The sequence below is a fragment of the Oryx dammah genome, unplaced genomic scaffold (genome assembly GCF_014754425.2).
Source record: "Oryx dammah isolate SB20612 unplaced genomic scaffold, SCBI_Odam_1.1 HiC_scaffold_5, whole genome shotgun sequence".
Lineage (NCBI taxonomy): Eukaryota > Metazoa > Chordata > Mammalia > Artiodactyla > Bovidae > Oryx > Oryx dammah.
Window position 1 is genome coordinate 94,692,567 of NW_024070189.1, and position 24,195 is coordinate 94,716,761.

General features: G+C 52.9%; 1 protein-coding gene across 2 annotated transcripts in view; it reads left to right on the forward strand.

The window, feature by feature from the left end:
* The window catches only part of DNMT1 (DNA methyltransferase 1), a 43,216-nt gene extending 22,414 nt beyond the window's left edge, over positions 1-20,802 (forward strand). For both annotated transcript variants that reach the window (XM_040240747.1, XM_040240748.1), the window contains exons 16-40: positions 34-143; positions 3,359-3,477; positions 3,809-3,901; positions 4,369-4,520; positions 4,813-5,000; positions 5,108-5,291; positions 6,519-6,616; positions 6,961-7,108; positions 8,107-8,222; positions 8,628-8,832; positions 8,912-9,045; positions 10,010-10,183; positions 11,871-12,092; positions 12,955-13,147; positions 14,248-14,332; positions 14,527-14,655; positions 14,813-15,095; positions 15,415-15,556; positions 16,873-17,039; positions 17,396-17,573; positions 18,289-18,484; positions 18,788-18,951; positions 19,079-19,195; positions 19,965-20,055; positions 20,445-20,802. In XM_040240747.1, the coding sequence (XP_040096681.1) occupies positions 34-143; positions 3,359-3,477; positions 3,809-3,901; positions 4,369-4,520; positions 4,813-5,000; positions 5,108-5,291; positions 6,519-6,616; positions 6,961-7,108; positions 8,107-8,222; positions 8,628-8,832; positions 8,912-9,045; positions 10,010-10,183; positions 11,871-12,092; positions 12,955-13,147; positions 14,248-14,332; positions 14,527-14,655; positions 14,813-15,095; positions 15,415-15,556; positions 16,873-17,039; positions 17,396-17,573; positions 18,289-18,484; positions 18,788-18,951; positions 19,079-19,195; positions 19,965-20,055; positions 20,445-20,476 (3,720 nt within the window). In that variant the 3' untranslated portion in view covers positions 20,477-20,802. The remainder of the gene's footprint in view (positions 1-33; positions 144-3,358; positions 3,478-3,808; positions 3,902-4,368; positions 4,521-4,812; positions 5,001-5,107; positions 5,292-6,518; positions 6,617-6,960; positions 7,109-8,106; positions 8,223-8,627; positions 8,833-8,911; positions 9,046-10,009; positions 10,184-11,870; positions 12,093-12,954; positions 13,148-14,247; positions 14,333-14,526; positions 14,656-14,812; positions 15,096-15,414; positions 15,557-16,872; positions 17,040-17,395; positions 17,574-18,288; positions 18,485-18,787; positions 18,952-19,078; positions 19,196-19,964; positions 20,056-20,444) is intronic.
* Positions 20,803-24,195: the final 3,393 nt, after the last annotated feature.

Below are 24,195 nucleotides of genomic sequence, written 5' to 3' on the forward strand. Positions count from 1 at the left end.
CCATGTCCCTGCTCACTGTCCACTGTCTCTCAGGTGGAAGAGATACAGATACTGACCAATGAGAGGTTGTCCATCTTCGATGCTAACGAATCTGGCTTTGAGAGTTATGAGGATTTGCCCCAACACAAACTAACCTGCTTCAGGTAACTGATAGGTTTTGTGTGTTTTTCTTTTTTTTAAATCCTGCTGGAGTCTTTTTATTTATTTGGCTGTGCTGGGTCTTTGTTGCTGCTGCTGCTGCTGCTGCTGCTAAGTTGCTTCAGTCGTGTCCGACTCTGTGCGACCCCATAGACAGCAGCCCACCAGGCTCCCCCGTCCCTGGGATTCTCCAGGCAAGAACACTGGAGTGGGTTGCCATTTCCTTCTCCAATGCATGCAAGTGGGTCTTTGTCACTACACAGGTTTTTCTCTAGTTGTGGCGAGCAGGGGCTACTCTCTAGTTGCAGTGGGCAGGCTTCTTGTTTCGGGGACTTCTCTTGTTGGGGAGCATAGGGTCTACGGTGCAGGGGCTTCAGTAGTTGCAGCCCCCGGACTCTAGAGCACAGGCTCAGTAGTTGTGGTGCACAGGCCCAGTTGCTCTGTGGCATGTGGGGTCTTCCCGGACCAGGAATTAAACCCGTGTCCCCTGCATTGGCAGGGGGATTCTTTACCACTAAGTCACCAAGGAATCACAGGTAACTAATATGCTTCTTATCGTAACAAAGCATTTTCTTAAAGACAGCTGAGTTCTTAATATCCTAGTAAAGTTTTCAACACCTGATCTGCAACGTTTCTTAAGCTGCTAACACTTCAGGGCCACCAAGCTGGTAGATGACTGGTAGGTCTTTGGTTGTTAAAGCTATTCCTTTTAGATCTTGAGTAGGTAAACATCCTTTTAAAAATCACTTATTTGGCTGTGCCAAGTCTTAGCTGTGGCTTGCAAATCTTTAGTTCTGGCATGTGGGATCTAGTCACCTGAAGAATTGAACCTGGGCCCCCTGCATTGGGGAGCGTGGAGTCTTAGCCACTGGACCACCAGGGAAGGCCCTTGCGTCGGTAAATATCCTAAAGCTCATTCATTCCACTGAGGGCCAGCTATGTGCAGTGGGTATTACAGATACAACACTTCAGACCCCTGGTTTCGTGGAAGCAGAACAAGCTGTACCTGTGGGCAGTGACATTGTGATGGATGTGAAAAGCCTGGGGAGCAGAGAGAGTAGGTGGGAGAAAGTTGTTCAGAATGGAGGGGAAGGGACTTGAGCAAAGACCTCAGCTTAAGAACAAGCCAAGGAGATAGTGAGGGAAAGACATCCAGGAGGAGGGAACAGCAGGTGGAGGCTGGGAGGGGGCCGCGTGGGCTGTGGAAGACTAGGTAAGAGGCTATGTGGCTGGAGTGGAGGGGCGGGGGGGTTGAGTGGTTGGGGAACAGGGACCCAGGGCGGGGGCTGGATCCTGTGGGGCTCTTTAGGCCGAGGCAATGATGCTGGGGTCTTCTTGGAGGTAGTGGAGTTTGGACTGCGTTTGGGGTTCAGACAAGCCTGTGATTGGGCAGAGTCGCCCTCCTCTCTAGCCTCCTTCGTTCTGCTCTCTCCTGCTCACTGGAGGTGCTTCCCTTTGCTTCTCTGTGTGAAACAGCTTGGCTTCAGCTCATGTCTCCTTTCAGGGCTTGGCACATGCTTTTCCTCTCCCTGGACAAGAGAATCGTAGGGGCGGCTGGATCGCCTGTTATAAAGCCTCAGGTGGAATCATCTTGAGATGGTCTTTCTGACATTCCTGCCCCACAGTGGGCTGGGCGCTCTAGGAAACCCCAGAGTGTTTCTTCGCAGTGCTCTGTATGCTCGCTGCGGCTGGGTGTGTCTCTCCTTCTCCACGAGCAGGAGCCTGATCCATACTGGGATGCTGTCCACTCCCCAGCCCACTCCCCGGCTCAAACCTCTGCCTGACAGCACAAGTGATGTTAGCTTCACTGATGTTCATGGCTTTGTGCTTCCCAGTGGCGCTGCTGGGGCAGATGCCCGCAAGAACCAGGGGCTGGAGCCACTGCAGACAGGAGTGTCAGGGCTGGGGGTCTCTGGGTGGCTCCTCAAGAACAGGTCTGCCCCAGACTCCTTCCTGTGGGTTGGGAAATAAGAACACACGTCCCAGGAATGACATATGCATTTGAGCATCAGGCCATTGAAGCCAGACCACCTGGGTTAGCTGGGGGTTCTGTTTACCTCTGGTCCTTGGGCTGAAGGTGGCAGGTGGAAACTAGCCCCTTCTGCACACTAATGGGCTCTGCCCCGGCTGGGGACTTGGCACTTCTCCCTGATGTCACCTCTCCTGACGGAGCACGAGGACAGTCTGTCAGGCTGGGCCCTGGCTCCTCCCCTTCTGTGCAGCCACCATGTCCTGCCCTCCCGTGGGTGTGTGTCCATCTCTCCCACAGCTTCAGGTCCTAATGGCAGGGCTGTGACCCATGTCTGTCTGCTGTGCCTGGTAGAAGAGCTCCACTCTTGTGTGTTCAATGTACTCATGTGGTCATTTTTCTTAATTTGGTAAGATTCCAAGATGAGAATTTCTTGGCTTCCAGGGTCTTAAGCAGTGGGAATGTGGCGGGGGATACTCTCAGACCTGCACAGCACTTCTGGCCTTGAGGCCAGCACAGGCAGGTCTGTCAGCAGAACCCACCCCAATCCCATCCTGTTAACTCAAATTCAGCATCCTGCTCAATGATGCACATTCTCCAAATATCATGGAGCGTCTCTAGGCGATGGATATTCTTGAACTTGAGGCTTCACCCTCTCCAGAGGGAGGTGGAATTCCCTCCTTCTCATGTCCTCAATACACCTCGCCCCTTATGATGCTGTGTAATACACATTATTTTAATCTTTTTGAGGTGAAAGTCATATTGCAAACATATAAAATAGTGTGAAGCAGTAAATCCAGAGAAGCAAAGCAGATCAGGAATTGCCGGCGTGGTGTGGGGAGAGGGGAAGGAGTGACAGCGCAGTGGGTGTGAGGTTTCATTTTTAGCAGCAAGAACGTTTTGGAGCTAGAGGGGCTGGTGGCACAGGTCTGGGGAGGATGTATTGGAGCAGCCAGTGCGTCTCCACAAGCCACTCCCCAAGGGAGGGTGCGCCAGGGGCTCCCCTGTGAGGCTTCCCGCTGTCGGTCTTGCTGGCCTCTCCACATTCCCTTCTCATAGTCTTGCTCTGGGTGCCCAGGTGGGCGAACCAGAAGCTATGGGGTGAAAGAGCACTGTACTGACCCAGTGTTCTGGCAGCCAGGGAGGTAGTGGAGTCTAGGAGTCACACCTCGTCCCCCCCGTGTCTGAGCTTGACTCTGTACCTCTGCCTGCCTCTGGTCTCCTGGTAAATGCCCTCTGTCACCCATTTAGCGTGTACTGTAAACGCGGTCACCTTTGCCCGATTGACACCGGCCTCATTGAGAAAGATGTTGAGCTCCTCTTTTCTGGTTCAGCAAAGCCGATATACGAGGATGACCCATCTCCCGAAGGTAAGGGGAATGTTCCAGATTGTCTGGGACAGTCAGTTTATAAACTGAACAGTCTGGGCTGTGAGCAGCTACAAGCAGTCTCGCTCTGATGGCTCCAGTAAGGCTGTCAGGCTCACCTGATCAGAGGTGTGGGCTCAGGTGGGGACTCGGTGCCACTTAACCTGCTTGGGTTTTTGAGGCATATTCTTTTAGTCATGTCCAACTCTGCAACTCCATGGACTGTAGCCCGTCAAAGCTCCTCTGTCCATGGGATTTTCCAGGCAAGAAGACTGGAGTGAGTTGCCATTTCTTAGTCCACTTCATTTTAAGAAACCTTTTCCTCCTCTTTTAGGTGGTATTAATGGCAAAAATTTTGGGCCCATAAATGAATGGTGGATTGCTGGTTTTGATGGAGGTGAAAAGGCTCTTCTTGGCTTTAGCACCTGTAAGTATGTGGCCAACTGTGGACTGTTTGGGAATCTGAAATGAAAGATGCTTCTGTCTTCCATGGGGCTTGGTTGGGCTCTGGGAAGTCTCAGGCTCCCATGACCAGGCTTGGTTGGGCTCTAGAAAGTCTCAGGCTCTCGTGACTGTGTGGGAAGCATGTCAGGCTTGATTGGGATGGCCTCTCTTACTAGTTACAACTGACCCTGGAACTGACCTTGCAGCTGAAACCCAGACCGAATTCCAAAAGCCAGAATCGAGCTAGGAAAGCCACTTGGCCAGTCTGTTCTCTGGTTGGCTCCGACAGGCCCCTTCTGAATGAGCTAACCCTGACCGTACCTCATGGGTTTTGACATTTGAGTGTGGAATTACTGCCTGTTCCCTGAGCCTCATAGCCTCATCTCTGCCCTTTGGCTACTGCCGCTGCCGTCAGGCTCACACTGCTCTTATCCGTCTTGTCTACTCCAGCATTTGCCGAGTATATCTTGATGGATCCCAGCCCAGAGTACGCACCACTATTCAGCGTGATGCAGGAGAAGATCTACATAAGTAAGATAGTGGTTGAGTTCCTGCAGAGCAACCCTGACTCCACCTACGAAGACCTGATCAATAAGATTGAGGTAAGAGGCTTAGGTCCTTCATTATCTGAGATTCACAGATTGTTTACATGTAATGTTGTTCATTCACTGGTTTGGGTCCACCTCTTGCTGACCCCATGGGCTGCAGCTCTCCAGGCTCCTGTGTCCATGGGATTTCCTGGGAAAGGATACTGGCAGGCGGGTTCTTCACCACCAAGCCACGTGGGAAGTCCCATTTACATGTACTAAGAAGCATGTTTGTTTGACGTAAACCAGTTTTGCTTAAGCCTAAGAGAAACTTCCGTTTTATTCTTTTTTTTTTTTTTTCCAAAAGACCACTGTTCCTCCTTGTATGCTCAACTTGAATCGATTCACAGAGGATTCTCTCCTGCGGCATGCCCAGTTTGTGGTGGAGCAAGTAGAGAGTTATGATCGGGCTGGGGACAGTGACGAGCAGCCCATCTTCCTGAGCCCCTGCATGAGAGACCTCATCAAGCTGGCCGGGGTCACCCTGGGAAAAAGGTGAGGGTGCAGCAGGAGTGAGCCTGAAGACCTGAGACGGAGTCTGGAAGGCAGGGCACTGCGGGAGCGCTTCCTGGGCCGCTAACGCCGTGGAATCTCTCTCCCAGGCGAGCCGAAAGGCGGCAGACCATCCGGCAACCCGCCAAGGAGAAGGACAAGGGCCCCACCAAGGCCACCACCACCAAGCTGGTCTACCAGATCTTCGACACTTTCTTTGCGGAGCAAATTGAAAAAGATGACAAGGAAGACAAGGAGAATGCCTTTAAGCGCCGGCGCTGTGGCGTCTGTGAGGTAACATCGCCTAAGCCGGCTCTCCTGCCCCTCATGATCTCTGAGGAGCTCGCTGTTTTCTCTTTTTGGCTTGAGAGTCTTACTGCCTAGACGTGACCTCCAAAAACAGAGCTCAGAGAAGGAGTTACTTATCTAAGGGGACTTGCACGTCTTACGGGACAGCTGTCAAAAGAGGCATGCGCAGGCCCTTTGCCATCAGTGCTGCTGCTGCTACAAAGGAGTCTGGCCACATCCCATTGTGTCCTCAGGCCCCGTGTGAGGGTGAGGGGTGACTGCCCCACAGAGGCCAGCACTGCTTCATTCAAGCGGGGTCGTCCTCCCAGGATCCTGTCTTGTCTCATGGTGTAACTTTCCCCAGAAAATGGGGGCTTCGTCCAGCTTAGCTTTGAGGCCTGAGACGACCTCTCTCTGAATTTTTTAGTATAATATATATTTATTTCACCCTGTAGGAATTAATCTCCCTAATTCTATCCCTGACCCAGAATCAGATCTGTTTTGGTGTCTATTTGACTTAATTTGGATGAAAGCTTGAAAGTGAAAATATAGCAGCTGCTTTCAGAACCGCTCTCCATTCACAGTAGTCCCTGGATTCTGAGGGTCTCCTCTGTCTTCAGTGGCTGCCTTCAATAGGGATTTGTGTGTTGAACCCGTGTCCCCCAAGCATTGGAAACACGGAGACCTAACCACTGGGCCACCAGCGAACTCCCTGTCCTCACCATTCTTGTTTTGGTTTTTATTTCATCTAGCACGTGTGTATCCAAGCTTTAAATTTTCTTTTTTTTTAAATATACATAAACTGGCATCTTTCACAACTACTGTGTGTTGATACGGGTAGACCTAGTTAACACTTTATTCCATAGTGTTTCACTGTGACCCTCCCAGCCTATCCCTCGGTGATGGGCAGTGCGATATTCTAATGTGTCTTCTGTGATTCTTCACTACTTAGAAGCACAATTGCTGGGGTGTAGGTTACATACTTGACTTTGATCTAGAACACTGTTTTCCAGAGTAGTGTCACCAGCTTACCTCTGAGCCACCTGAGCTCTCCTTTCCCCACACCTGTGCCAGCACCGTGTCTCAGGGTTAACCTTTACAGGCCTCACGTCTTGTTCCTAACTCTTACTTCCCTGAGTTCTAATGAGGTTAAACTTACATATTTTAAAATTCACCAAAAACTGGTTATTGGCTGTGACTAATGCCATTCAATTTTTTTTTAATGTGTTTTAGATTTGTCAACAGCCCGAGTGTGGAAAGTGTAAGGCCTGTAAAGATATGGTTAAATTTGGTGGTAGTGGACGGAGCAAGCAGGCTTGCCAAAAGAGGAGGTAAGTTTGGCCAATGATTGTTTTTAGAATGGAGGGAAATGCCAGCTGATGGCAAATAGGCTTCGTGTGGAACAACTGGGTTGACACGTATAGAATAGGCAAGATCCCTTTGTCTAGCGTTGTTGCCAAACCTGTCCCTGTTTTCTTAGTGAAACATCTTCAGTTGGTTTTACTTTTTTTTTTCCGGCTGCGCTGTGGGGGCTTGTGGGATCCTAGTTCCCCGACCAGGGCTTGAACCTGTGCCCTTGGCAGTGAGAGCACAGAGTCCCAACCCCTGGACCACCAGGCAGTTCCCAGTTGGTCTTATTTTTTAAAGACCTTGCCTATCACAAGTGACTTCGTAGGTGTCCCAACATGGCCATGAAGGAGGCAGATGACGATGAGGAAGTGGATGACAATATTCCAGAGATGCCATCACCCAAAAAGATGCACCAGGGGAAGAAAAAGAAGCAGAACAAGAATCGGATCTCTTGGGTTGGCGATGCCGTCAAGGTAATCCGGGAGTGGCCCTCGGCCGTCCTTGTGCTGCTGTGCTGCTGAGCAGCCGGGTGCCTCACTGCCAGCCGTTCTGAGAGCAGCCGGAGCCCTGGAGCCGAGAAACCTGCCCACGCATCCCACAGCTTCGAGCAGAGCAGAGCCGGCTGAGCGGCTGGGGTCTGTGGCCAGGCGCCAAAAATGCGTTTTTACTTGTGTGCCCAAGGACGCGATGTTCCTTGCCCTCCAAAGCGGGCATTTGATACAGTCCCAGTGTGTGAGACTGGTTCCCCTGTGAAGCTGGTTTTGAGGAGAGTCCTCACTGCCCCCTCGCTAGGAGTTGGTGTTTGGGAGCACTAGCAAACCGCCTCTGGGGGTTCTTTGCTCACTTGCCTAAGAATCAAATCCTTTGCCACAGCTGGAGAGTGAATATGTTCTCCGTGTTGGTCCCTTGGTGTCCATAAGCTGGAGATAGGCCAGTTCCCTCAGCAAGCCTGAGGCCTGCCCCTTCTGGGTGCTGCTCTAGGTCTGGGCGACACAAGTGCTGTCAGGCAGGTAGGGCATGGGAAGAGGGCTGGGGCCGCAGAGGCTTCTTGCTGGAACAACATCCGGAAGGGTTGGAGAGTAGCTGGCCACTTAAAGTCCTTACGAGGAGCTAGGGCAGAGGCCCTGTGGTGGGAACCAGCTTTCCTTGTGGGAGAGAAGGAAGGGGGTCCGTGAGTCTGAGGGGGGTGTGATGAGTGGGATGTGGCACTGTTCTGATTGAAGGCTAGGATCTGACTTGCTGACAAAGGAGGGCGGAGCTGGCCACAGAGGGCTGTGAGTGCCTCAGCTGCAGGCTTCCAGCCAGGGGAGGGGCTGCTCTCTGTAGTAAGTAGCCAGGCTGCTGGAGCTCACGGCTGTTGAGAGAAATCGTCATGAGCTATGCTTTTCTGTAAAGCAGCAGGCACTCGCAGGACAAGCCTTGCACAGACCTTCAGATCCATCCTCTCCTGAAACTAAGCTCTTGTTTTCAGACTGACGGGAAGAAGAGTTACTACAAGAAGGTATGCATTGACTCGGAAACCCTAGAAGTGGGGGACTGTGTTTCTGTAATTCCAGACGACTCTTCAAAACCACTGTATCTAGCAAGGTTTGTATCCTTCCTTCCGCCTGACTTTAGCCCACACTTTGAGTAAAAGTAGGAGGTGCCTGTTCTCCAAAAAGAGCAGCAGCTCTTTGCCTTAGACTAAAACCGAGAAATGGGCTTCCTTGATGACTCAGTGGTAAAAGAGTTCTGCCAATGTAGGAGGCCTGGGTTCGATCCCTGGGTTGGGAAGATCCCCTGGAGAAGGAAATGGCAACCCACACCAGTATTCTTGCCTGGAAAATCCCGTGGACAGAGGAGCCTGGTGGACTGCAGTCCATGGGGTCACAAAGAGTCAGACACGACTGAGTACATACGCAAGCGACACCAGACAGTTATCTGCTCCTGAGGAGCCTCGCCAGCTCCACCGGCCGAGTGAGAACCTTCTCCCTCCCCGTCTTCCGGCTCCAGGGTCACGGCGCTATGGGAGGACAGCAGCAATGGGCAGATGTTCCACGCCCACTGGTTCTGTGCTGGGACGGACACGGTCCTTGGGGCCACTTCGGACCCCTTGGAGCTATTCCTGGTCGACGAGTGTGAGGACATGCAGCTCTCGTACATCCACAGCAAGGTGCAGGTCATCTATAAGGCCCCCTCGGAGAACTGGGCCTTGGAGGTGAGTCCCCGGTGCCCTGCACGTGTTCCCGCCCCTTGCTGCGCGGGGTCATCGTGGCTGATGGTGGCCCCATCCCCAGGGAGGTGTGGACCCTGAGGCCCTGATGTCGGAGGACGATGGGAAGACCTACTTCTACCAGCTGTGGTACGACCAAGACTACGCGAGATTTGAGTCCCCTCCGAAAACTCAGCCAACAGAGGACAACAAGTACAAGTGAGTGCGGGGCCTGGGCTCCCAGGCTGCCCTGTCGGTGCTCTAGGATGCTGCGTGAGTGTGTGAACTCCCCTGCTTGTTCTGTGCCTCTCTCTGCTGGGTCTGCTGTCCCCCCATCCTCTGATTGCCCTTCCTGCCAACTAGAGACCAGCCTGACTCGGTTGCAGTGGCTGAGTGTGTGGACAGCCTGGTTGGGGGTCGGGGTCACCCCCATGAGAAGCTGTCCCACTCAGGGATAGGATGTGTCTTTCTGTGTCTGTCCCACAAATCTATGTCTTTCCCTCAAATCTATGTCTTTCCTTATAAGTGAGATCTTTGATTCCATTTAACTCTAACGCTTAGAGAGGCTTCCTTCTTAAATGCTTAGTGCTTCTGTTTTCCTTTCTAATCTTGATACCTCACTTTTTTTAACTAAAGGTGGTGACTGGAGTTTTCCATCATGAGCAGCGTGTGGGAGCGAGGCTGGGAGGGTTTGCTGAGCTGCCTCTGGTACTTCTCCAGTCAGCCTGGGCTGCTTTGGGGCTTGATCTGTTTTTAAGGCACTCTAACTCTCCTCTGAAGGGTTTATTAATCAGGAATGTTGCATTTTACCAAATCCCAATAGCCTTTAGAGATAATAGTGTGAGCCTCCTTTGACATGGTTTAAGTTCCTGGCTTTACCGTGGTCTACATTATCCTTCATGTTGGATTCTTACCAGATTCTAGGTCATTTGCTAATGTCTCTGGGTTTTTATGTCAGCTACTCAAAAGTGGGGTCAACTTGACATTTTCCTGATGTGCATATCTCTGGGCTTTGGTTCCCAATCAAAGTGTGAACATAAAAGTACAGGAGAGCCAGTGCCTTCTAACATCCGTGTGTACTTCCTCTTGGTCACCGGAGTCTCTGGAAATACGCCAGCGGCAGCTACTTATAGTCACCACCAGCCACTCAAGGGCCTTTGGTTTCTGTCCACCACTCCTTCAGGTTCTGTGTGAGCTGTGCACGTCTGGCCGAGATGAGGCAGAAGGAAATCCCCAGGGTCGTGGAGCAGCTCCAGGACCTGGAAGGCCGCGTCCTCTATAGCCTCGCCACCAAGAACGGCGTCCAGTACCGGGTGGGCGATGGCGTGTACCTGCCTCCCGAGGCCTTCACCTTCAAGTGAGTGCCCCTTGAAGCCAGCGGGGCCAGGCGCTCCGGGCCAGCAGCAGGCTGGCTGCACCACGTGCCCCCCACCTCAGCCCACTACCAGCTGCTGCTGAGCTGTTGCACTGGCATCTGTGGTGAGCAGATGCCATCCAGCGGTCCTGCGTGGAGCCACTGTCCTTCTGTGGCAGTGAAGCTATCTGTGAAAGAAGTGAGACAGAGCCTGCTGGCTAAAGGAGGATGCTGGGGTCAGTGATGGGTTCCTGCCCAGCTAGTCATGTCAGAGACCCTGCCCCCAGTTCCCGTTATTAGATGGGGAGAGGAGTATCTTGTCTTGCCTGCCAGGCCTCTAAGGAGTAAGTGAGTTAAAAGTGCTTATTAGGGACTTCCTTGTGGTTGAGTGGTTAAGACTCTGCCCTTCCAGTGCAGGGGGAACAGGTTCAGTCCTTGGTCAGGGAACTAAGATCCCACATGCCTTATGGTGTGGCCAAAAAAAATCTAAAATTAAAAAAAAAAAAAAAAAAAGTGCTTATTAGCACAGCGCCTGGCTTAGTGTAAAGGCTGGCTGTGAGTTACTGCTTGGTAACTGGGAACTGAATCAAAAGACTTCCACATCAAAGGACTGAGGCTCTTCAGGGAAAAATCAAAGCCACAGATATTTCCCACACTTGATCCCTTCCTTGTTGGTTCTTAGAACTAGTGTGTAGTTGGATTTACAACCAGCATTTTGGCAAGCTTAGCTCAGTTTCCCGACTTATTTTCCTTGAGTCCTCATTGGAACCCATTCAACTGAATGAGTTCAACCCAGTCAACCCATGCACTGAATTGCAGAGCCTCAGTCCTCCCAGCCCGGCGAAGCGGGTGTACATGGTGCCCTGAAACACCAGTTCTTGGCCTGGAAGGGGAGGCCGCCCTGTAGGGCTGTTGACCAGGTATTCCTGGCCCCGCCGGAAATGAGAGCACAGGTATTCAGAGGGTCTCTGGGGCCTGACAGACTTCGGGAGGCCTGGCGGGGACACACGACACCACCCTCCTGAACTGCTCAACTTCCGGTCTTCAGAGTGTGGCCCTGTGGTCCTGGCAGCTTGGCATCTGATGTGATGGCCTGCTTCCACCAGTGCATGGCCAGGCCAGGTTCGGCTAGCCCAGACTTCCCATCTTCTCCCCTGGCCTCTCCTGCAGGGCCCCGAGGTTAGTGCCTCAGTCAGAATGTAGGTTATGCCACCGCCACAACTCTCAGACCACAGGAGTTTACCTCTTGCCTGGACTGTGTGTCCACTGTGGTTCAGGGGACTCAGACTGTTGTGTCACTCAGGGACCTGGGTTGACAGGGCCTCTGCCTTCTCAGAAGTTGCCTGTACAAGGCAAGGGGAAGCTCACTGGCAATTCTCCTGCCAGGGCAGGGCTTGTTTATCACAGCTGCTCACACCCGTGGAGCTGAACACATCACCTGCCAGGAAGTCCTGCCTTAAGGCTGGGCGCAGGGAGAATGTGAACAACCTCAGCAGCGAGACCCAGAGCACAGATGGGGAATACCTGTGTTAAAGTGTGGATGAGATTGAATCTCTATATCTGTGCTCAGGGTACCAAGTTGCATTAGTTCAGGTGCTGGAATTTAAACAGTGATTATCACTGGTCAGTCACGCCGAACCGCTTTCTAACGTTTCACGTTCAGTCACTCAGAGCAGTCACTTCTCTGCAGCATCAAGCTGTCCAGTCCTGTGAAACGCCCCCGGAAGGAGCCTGTGGACGAAGCTCTGTATCCAGAGCACTACCGGAAGTACTCTGACTACATCAAGGGCAGCAACCTGGATGCCCCCGAGCCCTACCGTATTGGCCGCATAAAGGAGATCTTCTGCAGCAAGAAGAGCAACGGCCGGCCCAATGAGACCGACATAAAGATCAGGGTCAACAAGTTCTACAGGTTGGTGAGGGCTCTGCGCTCCAGGGGCCTCTGCCTGAGTTACGGGAGGTAGTGAATCGCACACACAGTGGTGGTCTAAGGGGTGGAGGAGGTAGTCCTCCCAGGTGTTCCTGACTACCTGGTGGGTGCTGAGGATCACTACAACTGTGTTAACACAGCCCTGGATCCCTGTCTTAAAGCTGCAGAGCTTTGTCCAAAAGAGATCAGTGAGTGGAGGTCTGGAGTGCGACCAAGGCAGGCATGGCATATCCTGGGCTCTGTCTGAGGCGCCCTCAAAACCCTGGTATCTGTTTAAGCTGCCCTTGTGTTCCGCTCCTCCCTACTGCCAGTCCTCCTGTCCTTTCCAGGCCCTCTTCTCCGTTTCTGGGGTTTCTCTCTGACCCAGGGTCTTGGCTGCACTGAGTTTTTGGGATCCTAATAGTACTTAGGAGCTTAAACTGAAGCTGATCCATACAGATAAGTCTACAGTTGCTCCACTTCTGAGCTAACATACAGGAAAGTTTTTCTGAAGTCTTTGAAGTAACAGGTACTGAGAGAACAAGGAATCTGGCGGGCATAGGGGGGCGAAGGCAGCTCTAGACATGCTTCTCAATAGGAGGTCAGCGACTGGTCTCAACCCAGGCCCACCCAGTCTTCTTGGAGGTATAAAGAGCAAGCAAGCCCTTAGCTGAGTTCACGGTAGGAAATCCCACTAGTTCGTGGTGTTTAGCGCCGACTAAGGGGGTTAGTAATCAAGGTGACTTAGTGAGGCATGGGGCCTAGTCTTTACCCTCTGATCCTATGGGCACATCCCCAGGAACATGCCATTTAATTCATCTTCAACTTGCGACAAACGAACTAACAAAGACTTTTGCACTCCCAGGCCGGAGAACACACACAAATCTACCCCAGCCAGTTACCACGCAGACATCAACCTGCTCTACTGGAGCGATGAGGAGGCCGTGGTGGACTTCAAGGCCGTGCAGGGCCGCTGCACCGTGGAGTACGGAGAGGACCTGCCTGAGTGCCTCCAGGACTTCTCTGCTGGTGGCCCCGATCGCTTCTACTTTCTCGAGGTGGGGCCCTGGGCTCACTGCAGGGAGGGCCTCTGGGTCAGACACAGCACCCGAGAAGTTTACTTACGCAGAGCACGAGTCTGTGACACTCAGGTTGATCTGGAATTTAACACTTAAAGCAAAATGAAATATTTTAACATCCTAATGCAATGCTGGGAGGGATTGGGGGGCAGGAGAAGAAGGGGACGACTGAGGATGAGATGGCTGGATGGCATCACGGACTCGATGGACGTGAGTCTGAGTGAACTCCGGGAGATGGTGATGGACAGGGAGGCCTGGCGTGCTGCGATTCATGGGGTCGCAAAGAGTCGGACACAACTGATCGACTGAACTGAACTGAACTGAATGCAATAACTCAGACCTCCATGGTGGCTCAGACGGTAAAGAATCCTCCTGGAATGCGGAAGACCTGGGTCCAATCCCTAGGTTGGGAAGAGTCCCTGAAGAAGGGAATGGCAACCCACTCCAATATTCCTGCCTGGAGAATTCCATAGACAGGAGTCTGGTGAGCTACAGTCCATGGCATTGCAAAGAGTCGGACACAGCTGAGCGACTAACACACACACACACACAAATAACAATTTTTATAGACTGTTAGGTGGCCTCTGCTGGTCTGGCCAGTGTCTATGAGTTAGGGAAATGGACCTCTAGCCCCAGGAGATGAATCCCTGCCCCCAGTCCCTTCAGCCTCATAGCTGAGCTTGTGGCCTGGTTATTGAGAGAGAGAAGAGCCAGGAGTCTGTTGATTTAAGGTAATCACTTTTAAATTGTTTGAGCACGGCTTCTTTGTGACAGGCATGTATGGTCTTAAGATAACCCCTGTGTCCCCCAGGTTCTGGTCTGTACAGCCTGATTATAATATTTGCCTATTTTTAGAATGAGTAGTCCACGTACTTAAAATAGCAGGAATTTCTGTCAGCCACATAAAACATTTTTATTAATAGACTTTTCCCCTTTTCTCTATTAGAATCAAAGCCCTCTTGGCTTCTGGCCATACTTAGGAAGAAATGAAGTATATTCTTATCAAATTAACTTAAATCCTATTTGTTAGAGAAGGGAACTGGTGTTTCTCTTCCAGACTGTGGTTCTTTCCCCCTCAGGCCTATAACGCCAAGAGCAAAAGCTTTGAAGATCCTCCGAACTACGCCCGGAGCCCTGGAAATAAGGGGAAGGGAAAGGGGAAAGGTATGTCTGGTGTGTCATTCCCCCAGGTTCCTCTTCAAGGCTGCGTCTTCCAGCTCGGATACTCATGAGTCAGTCAGTATGGAAGAGCAGCCTCTGATGTTACCTCCCTCAAAACGAGGTGGACTCTGAGTCACCAGGGGCTTTGAGGAGAGCCCATCAGGACCCTGCTCTGACTTGGGGTCCATCTCCTGCAGGAAAAAACAGGACGAAATCTCAGACGTGTGAGCCGAGTGAACTGGAGACAGAAATCAAACTGCCGAAGCTGCGGACCCTGGACGTGTTTTCCGGCTGTGGGGGACTGTCGGAAGGCTTCCACCAAGCGGGTGCGCTCCGGGGGCGGGTCTCTCCACACAACCTGTTTAAAACTGGATCAGGCAGGCTGTGTCTGGAAGACCTCTGTGGCCCTGGCCACAGTTCCGACTAGAGAGTCTCTTTCTGGGGAGTTCATGACACGTCTGTGTCCTTGTATCCCCCACCCAGGCATCTCGGAGACACTTTGGGCCATCGAGATGTGGGACCCTGCGGCCCAGGCGTTCCGGCTCAACAACCCTGGGTCCACGGTGTTCACAGAGGACTGCAACGTCCTGCTGAAGCTGGTCATGGCTGGGGAGGTGACCAACTCCCGCGGCCAGAAGCTGCCTCAGAAGGGAGACGTGGAGATGCTGTGCGGTGGGCCGCCCTGCCAGGGCTTCAGTGGCATGAATCGCTTCAACTCGCGCACCTACTCCAAGTTCAAGAACTCCCTGGTGGTCTCCTTCCTCAGGTAAACAGAGCGAAAGCCCCTCTGCGTTCAGTGCCACCCAAGGGCGACTAGATGGCCTGCTCTTGTGCTGCAACACCTGGTGCCAGGGCCAAGCAGTCACCGCTTTAGCCTTCGCTCCTACAGAAGGCTGCTGCTGAGCGAGGCGCCACTCTCAGTCTTCAGGGAGTTCACGGCTCCCTCTCCACTAGGGAGAGACCCTGAGAGCCGGCAGGTTTGTCTTGACAAGCGTCAAAGCAGTTGGGAGTGACTTCTGGCCAAGGAGGCCGCCTTGCTCTCTCCAGGCGTGGGGCTGACTCTCGGTCACTCCTGTCCCCCACAGCTACTGTGACTACTACCGGCCCCGCTACTTCCTCTTGGAGAACGTTCGAAACTTCGTCTCCTTCAAGCGCTCCATGGTCCTGAAGCTGACGCTGCGCTGCCTGGTCCGCATGGGCTACCAGTGCACCTTCGGTGTGCTGCAGGTGGGCCCAGGTTGGGGGCAGACGCAGAGGCCAGAGACGGGGGCGGCCATCCCTGGGCTGCAACAAACTGCCCCTAACTGAAAACAGAGCTCTAGAGGGGGCTTCCCCAGCACTTCCACGTGGGGGCTGTGGATTCGATCCCTGGTGGGGAACTGAGATCCTACATGCTGCTGAATGTGGCCAAAAATTAAAAACAAAACTCCCCAAAGGGTCAGGCTGTAGGGTGATGACCTATAGTCTGGTGGAGGCAGATGCTGGCCCGCACTGCACTATGGAGCCTTTGGCATTGAGATTCTGGAGGAACTCAGAGCCAGGACCCCAGCAAGTCCGGAGGGACCATGTGCAAGAGACCTCTTTGCTGCGTCGTTTCCAGCTCGTTTCCCCTGATGGGGTGTGGGGTGCCCAGCTGTGCTCCAGGTAGCAGCTAGATTCCCACACAGGGTGGGTCAGGAACCACACATAGACCACACTGTTTCATAGACTAGACATTTGAGTCTCTGGGTGAACGGACGTGCTTATGAACACCTCGAGGGTGTGCATGGTAAAACTCCAGGGGGCTCTCAGTGGCTGTGGCTGCAGCGACAGGGCCTTGGGGTGGTCAGAGGGGACGAGGCCTCTTCTGAAGAGCGACTGCTCTGTGTGTGCCTGTTGAGTAACTGATGGCATAACTAAAACTGAAACAGGTGCTGAAACAGGAGGGAGAGATGGCTGGAAAACAGCGTGTGGAGGGGAGAGGGTGGCACTCGGCCCCAAGCCCTCCCTGTTGGTCTCCACAGTGTCTCAGCCTCACCGAACAAGCCTCACTGGTGGCCGTGTTCTGTCCCTGTGACTGTGGGCTGCCAGGCGGGGGGCGCGGCTCCTGGTGTCTCCCCTGGCTGCCCTCCTCCCCAGCACTAAGACCACGGCACCCCCATGTGTCCAAAGAACCGGCTGAGAGCATCTCCTGAGCTCACTCCCACCTCCCCCGTGGTTGCTGGCCACCTCTTGGGATCGCCTGTCCTGCCCTCTGGCCTCACTCTGGTTAGGTGGAAGCCTGTGGGTTAACTTCCTGGAGAACGACATGGCAACCTACTCCAGTATTCTTGCCTGGGGCATCCCATAGACAGGGGAGCCTGGTGGGCTGCAGTCCATGGGATCGCAAAGATTCGGACGCGACTGAAGCAACTTAGCACTAGCACTGTGGGTTAACTAAGGGCTCTCTGGGTGAGCTTCACACCGGCCAGATGCTCCCCAAAGTCAGATGCCACGGACCCCAGCCCTCGGACCAGCGAGTCAGGGTGCCCGCTGACTGTGCGTCTCTGGTCCTCCCTGCACAGGCTGGTCAGTACGGCGTGGCCCAGACTCGGAGGCGAGCCATCATCCTGGCTGCAGCCCCTGGGGAGCCACTCCCTCTGTTCCCAGAGCCGTTGCACGTCTTCGCGCCCCGGGCCTGCCAGCTGAGCGTCGTGGTGGACGACAAGAAGTTTGTCAGCAACATCACCAGGTAGGAGCCCTGCCCGCCCATGGTCGTGGTGCCGGGGGACCTCAGTGACAAGGCCCCGGGCCCAGAGAAAGTGTTAGCGAGGAGCAGTGGTGTGGGGTCCAGCCTGCCCCCAGAACGCTCTGCCCCTCTGGGCTCATCCTGCCCGAGCACCCTGAGTACAGGGCCACAGCCAGAGCCCATGCTCTACACAGGGTCTGAGGAGAGTGCTGCCCCAGTGACCTCGGGTAGCCCTTTGACTCCGAGTCGAGGTCCCCTTTGCTGGAGAAGACGGTGCCAGTCGTCGGGGATAGCAGCTGTGACTCAGGTAACAGTAGCTGTGTGTCCCAGAGGTGCCAACCCTCCATGCTTTGCTGCAGGTTGAGCTCAGGTCCCTTCCGAACCATCACCGTGCGGGACACCATGTCTGACCTCCCCGAGATCCGGAACGGGGCCTCGGCACTGGAGATCTCATACAACGGGGAGCCCCAGTCCTGGTTCCAGAGGCAGCTCCGGGGCTCGCAGTACCAGCCCATCCTCAGGGATCATATTTGCAAGGTGACCAGAGCAGGCCTCCCTGCAGCTGCCTGCTGGGGACAGAGCTGCGGGTGGAGCCCAGCCTGGGCTGGAGAAGCTGATGTCCGCCCCTCCCCTTCCACTCCTTCTACTCTGGATTGCTCACCCCTAGCCCAGCGTTATCTCAGCCGGCCCCCAGCCTCACCACCTCACCACCTCCTGCTTCTCCTCTTACCCACCCTCTCTCCGCCACCACCCTCCCCCACTGCAGTACTTGGTCGTGGGGTGTTCATCAGAGCTTATTACTCCGAAGTAATAGGTCTAGGAAGACCTTATACTCTAGAAGAGTTTACACTCTTCCTAAATAGGTCTGGAATGGCCACTGTTTCCCACCGCGTCTCTCACCACCCCTGTTCTCTGGGAGACCCCAGGGCTCCCCGCCTCTGGCTCCACCTGTGCCACGCCAGCTCCTCCCAAACCCTGCCTGCACTTGCCCGAAGCCGCCCCTTCACTCGTCCTCCCCTTCACCCGTCCTCCCTTATCCCACATGCCCGCTCTGGAGTTGTCAATGCACGTATATGACTCTAGACTGTGCACTGGGGTTACTTTCAGTCTCCCCCAGTGGGATACAAGCACCTGGGGGCTCCTAGTCGCCGCCAACGTGCCCAGTGCCCACCATGACAGCACCCAGCCCCCATGGCACCTGCTTGGGTGCTCCCCCAACTGGGCGACAGCCAGGCCTTCTGTGCTCCTCCAGGACATGAGCGCCTTGGTGGCTGCCCGCATGCGGCACATCCCCCTGGCCCCGGGCTCGGACTGGCGTGACCTGCCCAACATTGAGGTGCGGCTCTCTGATGGCACCCTGGCCCGGAAGCTGCGGTACAACTACCATGACAAGAAGAACGGCTGCAGCAGCGCCGGCTCCCTGCGCGGGGTCTGCTCCTGTGTGGAAGGTGGGGCAACCCCTCCCCGTGCCCTGGCCTCCGAGTATGGCTTCCTCCTGCTTGGTGTGAAGCCTCCAGCCCTGTTAGGATCTGCAGCCATGTGGGGGCCTCAAGGGAAGGGGCACAGTCTCAGGCTTTCTCAGCAGGAGGTGCAGGGGCTCAGGAGGCCAGTGGCCCTGAGCTGGGTGCAGACCCACCGGACCTGGGTGTCCCTGCTCTAAATAAAGGCTGCTGAAAGCAGAGCTTATGGGGAGGCTCCGCCCGGTGGACTGTCCTCCACCACGGCCCCATCACAGCCCTGTCTCCCTGCAGGCAAGCCCTGTGAGCCTGCGGCCCGACAGTTCAACACCCTTATCCCCTGGTGCCTGCCCCACACTGGGAACAGGCACAACCACTGGGCTGGCCTCTACGGGCGTCTTGAGTGGGATGGCTTCTTCAGCACAACTGTCACCAACCCTGAGCCCATGGGTAAGCAGGTAGGTCTGCGGGCCCCTCGGGCCTGGTGGGGACGGACTCACTGGCCAGGGCCAGTGTGGGCTTCCTGTGGCACAGTTGTAGGTGGTTGCCTCTCACACCCTCCCCCACCATGCTTCTCGCCCCTAGGGCCGCGTGCTCCACCCCGAGCAGCACCGAGTGGTGAGCGTCCGGGAGTGTGCCCGCTCCCAGGGCTTCCCTGACACCTATCGGCTGTTCGGCAACATCCTGGACAAGCACCGGCAGGTCAGTGGATGGACACTGAGGCAGGGCCGGCCGGCATCTCCCACAAAGCAGGCCCGGCAAGAGGGAGACGAGGGTGGGGTGGCTCTGTGGGGAGCTCGGCTCACACGGTCACTTCTGAGGGGACCCTGAACCCCCACAGCTGGTTAACTCGCTGGCCTCAGTATTCCCAGGAGGGTGGTGGTAAGAAAGGGGTAACCAGCCATCCCTGGGGCCTCGGGTCCTCATGGGTCAGGCGGAATCACTAAGTGTGTGATTGCTATTGACAGCTGAAGGAGATTTAGCCCAAAGGAAACTTCCAGTACATCACACAGAGCAGGCTGAGTGTGTGGTGGTACACATTCACTGTCTTGTCACTAAGCATTGAAATGAACCACTATTTCCTCCTGTTTCTCAGAGTACTAGGTTTGGCTCTTAATTAAGGTACATCCAAGTAACGCAGGTGCATCGCTGGGGTTACAGCGAGACCTTCCCATTTCACACCACCCTCACCTCCCCCAACATGCCGTTCTCCCGGAGTATCAGCTTTCAGCCAGAAGTGAGACCTGATGGCTTCTGTATCTGGATTCTAAGATTTTCTAAAGTGCTTTAAATCCCCTTTCTCTGGCTGATTCTTGACCCATCAGTGTTTGGGGTGGAAGGAGGGTCCAGTGGAAGGGCTTTGGAGGCCCCTGTGAGCCTGAGGCCAGGGACCCAGTGCCCGGGTCTGAGTGGAGGCTGGTGCTGACTCCGGCCATGCCAAACCAGGTGTCGCCCTCCTTCCCTCCTGCAGGTGGGTAATGCTGTGCCGCCGCCACTGGCCAAAGCCATCGGCTTGGAGATCAAGCGCTGCATGTTGGCCAAAGCGCGTGAGAGCACCTCAGGTATGGTGGGGGTGGACTCAGCAAGGGTGTGACATTAGGCTCTGGGACTGGGGCAACTCACCCAGTGCCCTCATGTCTCTCTCAGGGTTGCTGAGACTGAGCAGGCAGGTGGGTGGGTAGGTGGACAGGCACTGGGGCCCAGTTCTGTCCTGTGGCAGAGTCTGGCTTGGCTGGGCCCACTGTGGACGCTAACCAAAGCCTTTAGGGGGCACCTGAGCAGGGCTCAGTCTCTCTGAATGTTGATACAGAGCTGCCACAGGTTCTTACCTGGTCATCCTTTAATATCGACACCTGGGTATTAATATAGCTCCTGATTAATGTACCTGTCTTGTCTGTTGCTTACTGTAACGCACGTTCCTTGCAGTGACTCTCCTTTTATTTCCCTTCAGCTAAAATCAAGGAGGCGGCTGCCAGGGACTAATTCCCTCCTCCTATCACCCGTGTTTCTGCCACCAGAGACCCCCAGCGTGCACTGATATTGTTGTATTTTCACATGTCAATCAGTCAGTTCAGGTGTGTCGTATGCGGTGTTTGTGGCCTTGGCTGACATGAAGCTCTTCAGTGAGATTTGCCTATCGGCTAATTTGACTTAGTGATCGAACTGTGCAGTACTTTGTCCATTCTGGATTTTAAAAGTTTTTTATTAGGCATTATATCAAATTTACCACTGTATGAAGTGGAAATTAAGACTTTATGTAGTTTTTATATGTTGTAATATTTCTTCAAATAAATCTCTCCTATAAATCACCCTGGGTGGCGGCTCACAATTTACGAGGGACTTCTGGGTGCCTCTCCACTGAGGCCGGATGAGAGTGGGGTCCTTAGTGCCGAGTGTGACCCCACAGAGGTGTTCGTCTGAAGTTAGATCATTCCATGTGTGTTTGGGGTAGAGATTGTGACTCAGTGCTGCCCAATAACATGCAAGTAGAACTTGCTGGTGGTGTTTCCAGGAAAGCCTTTTATTTTGTTTATTTTGTGGCTACACTGTGAAGCATGCAGGATCTTAATTCGCCAACCCGGATCGAACCCATGCCACCTGCATTGGGAGCATGGTGTCTTAACCACTGGACCACTAGGGAAGTCCCCAGGAAGTCTTAGTTGGCCTTCCTTGTGGCCTTGTATCTCTTTGGTCTGGAGTGGGCTGTGATGCCTGGCAGTGTAGCAGCTGTCTTGTGACCACGAGTCCAGAAGCCCCACACAACGGATGGTGGCACAAGACGAGAAGCATCACGTGGAGCCCTGGCCTGCCACCCCCAGACAGACCCTTTATTTGCTTAAGAATATGTTAGGTGGACTTTTCCACATTTTCAGCCTGACTCAGTGGTACTGAATTCTAGGAGGAACAAACCTTTTCTTTGGTTCATCTTTGGGAAAGACCTGTATAAAATGACAGTGAAGCAGAAGCAGACAAAGAAGTGTCACTCACCAGCACAAATGCCCCAGAGGGCCACCGTTAAGATGTGGCCTTGGCTGACATGCCTAGTCAGCCAAGTAGCACCTGCCCCACCTCTGTGTATTCAGGGGGGCACTCGGTGGCACCTCCACTGGAACATGACGTGCAAGTCACAAGTGCCTTAATCCCAAGACTAAAGGACTAGAGAGCATTCAAATGTAAAATCCATTCAGCTCCTTGATAAGTAATCTGGCTTCCCTGGTGGCTCAGTCGGTAAAGAATCTGCCTGCCAATGCAGGAGGCTCAGCTTTGATCCCTGGGTGAGGAAGATCCCCTCAAGAAGGAAATAGCAACCCACTCTGGTGTTCTTGCGTGGAGAATCCCCATGGATAGAAGAGCCTGGTAGACTACAGTCCATGGGGTTGCAAGAGTCGGACACGACTTCATGACTTAGCAACTAATCTACCACATAGTAAGTAATTAAATGTTTCATCTTCCTACTGTTGTAAACGACACCATGCTGAGCATCCTTGGATGGACTCTTCCATTGTGTCACAAAGGTCCGTCTAGTCAAAGCTATGGTTTTTTCCAGTAGTCATATAGCTGTGAGAGTTGGACCATAAGGAAGGCTGAGCGCCAAAGAATTGATGCTTTCGAACTATCGTTCTGGAGAAGACTTGAGAGTCCCTGGGACTGCAAGGAGATCAAACCAGTCAATCCTAAAGGAAATCAACCCTGAATATGTGTTGGAGGGATTGATGCTGAAGCTGAAGCTCCAATACTTTGGCCACTTGATGTGAAGAGCCCAACTCATTAGAAAAGACCTTGATGCTGGGAAAGATCGAAGGCAGGAGGAAAAGGGGACGACAGAGGATGAGATGGTTGGATGGCATCACTGACTCAATATGTGTTTGAGCAAGCTCCGGGAGACAGTGAAGGAATGGGAAGCCTGGCATGCTGCAATCCATGGGGTCACAGTCAGAAATGACTTAACGACTGATAATCTAATTTATTCTGTCAAAAATCATGACTGAGATTTGAGGGGTTTTAAGCCTTTTTGTGTGTTTGTGTACAGTTCAGTGGCATTCAATACAATCATTCTGTGTATTTCCAGAACATTTTTATCATCCCAAACAAACTTTATAGCCACTAAATAATAACCCCTCATTCCCCATCTCCCCCCGCCCAGCCCCTGGTAACCTCTACCCTATACTTCCTGAGTTTCCCCATTCTAGGCATCTCATATAAATGGGATCATATCAGCCTTCTGTGTCTGACTTCTTTCACTCAGCAGAACACTCTCCAGGTTCATCCATGTTGTAGCACTGGTTGGAACTTCCTTTTTAAGGATGAATAATATTCCCTTGTATGTCTACACATTTTGTCCTTCAGTCTGTCAGTGGACGTTTGCATTGCTTCCACCTTCTGGCTATTGTGAATAATGCTGGAGTAAACACTACAAGTATCTCTCTGAGTTCCCGCTTTCAAGTTTCTGGAGTATATACCTTGGAACAGAATTGTTGGATCACAGGGTACTTCTGTGTTTTAACTTTTTGAGGAACCAGCAAAAAAAACAACTACCATTTTACATTTGTGGTAGCGACACACAGATGTTCAAATCTCTTTACATCTTTGCCCACACTTGTTACTTTCTGTTTCATAAATACCATCCTAATAGCGTTGCTGTGTTTTTTACTGGTTTCAGGTTTATGGTGTGTGTGTGCGTGCATGTTCATTTTTATTTTTTTTTAATTGTGAAATACATATGATGTAATTTTCCATCTTAACCATTTTTAAGTGTGCGGTTCAACGGCACTAAGTAATTTCACACTGCAGTTACATCAGTACCATCCATCTCTAGAACTCTTCATCTTGTGAAACTGAAACTCTCTCCCCATTAAACACCAATTCTGAAGGCTGGGGGAAGGATGGATTGGGAGTCTGGGGTCAGCAGATGCAAATGATTCTATATAGGATAGATAAACAAGGTCCTACTATGTAGCACAGGGAACTATATTCAAAAGCCTGTGATAAACCACAATGGAAAAAAATATGGAAAAGAATATATACATGTATAATTGACTCAGTTTGCTGTACAATAGAAGTTAACAATACTGTAAATCAACTACACTTCACTTTAAAAACACCCTAACTCCCCATCCCTCCCCCACCTCAGCCCCAAGCCCCCACCGTCCACCTTCTGTCTCTGGATTGACTCCTCTAGGGACCTCATAGGAGCTGGAGTCATGGAATCAGTGCTGCATGAAATCATGCAGTACTTGCCTCTTTTTTTTTTTTTTCTTTTGTTTGTTTTGGTGTTTTGGCCATGCCCTGTGGCTTGCAGAACCTTTTCTTAAATTTTAATTTTTATTGTAGTATTGTGAAAGTTGCTTAGTCGTGTCCAACTCTTTGCGACCCCGTGGACTCTAGCCTGCCAGGCCCCTCTGTCCATGGGATTCTCCAGGCCAGAATAGTGGAGTGGGTTCCTTTCTCCATGGGATCTTCCCAAACCAGGGATTGAACCCAGGTCTCCTGCATTGCAGGCAGATTCCTTACCATCTGAGCCACCAGGGAAGCCCAAGAAAACTCAAGTGGGTAGGTAGCCTATCCCTTCTCCAGGAGATCTTCCCAACCCAGGGATTGAACCCCTGTCTCTTACGTCTCCTGCACTGGCAGACGGGCTCTTTACCAGTAGCACCACCTGGGAGGCCCTTAGGTCACCACAGAACATTGAATAGAGTTCCCTG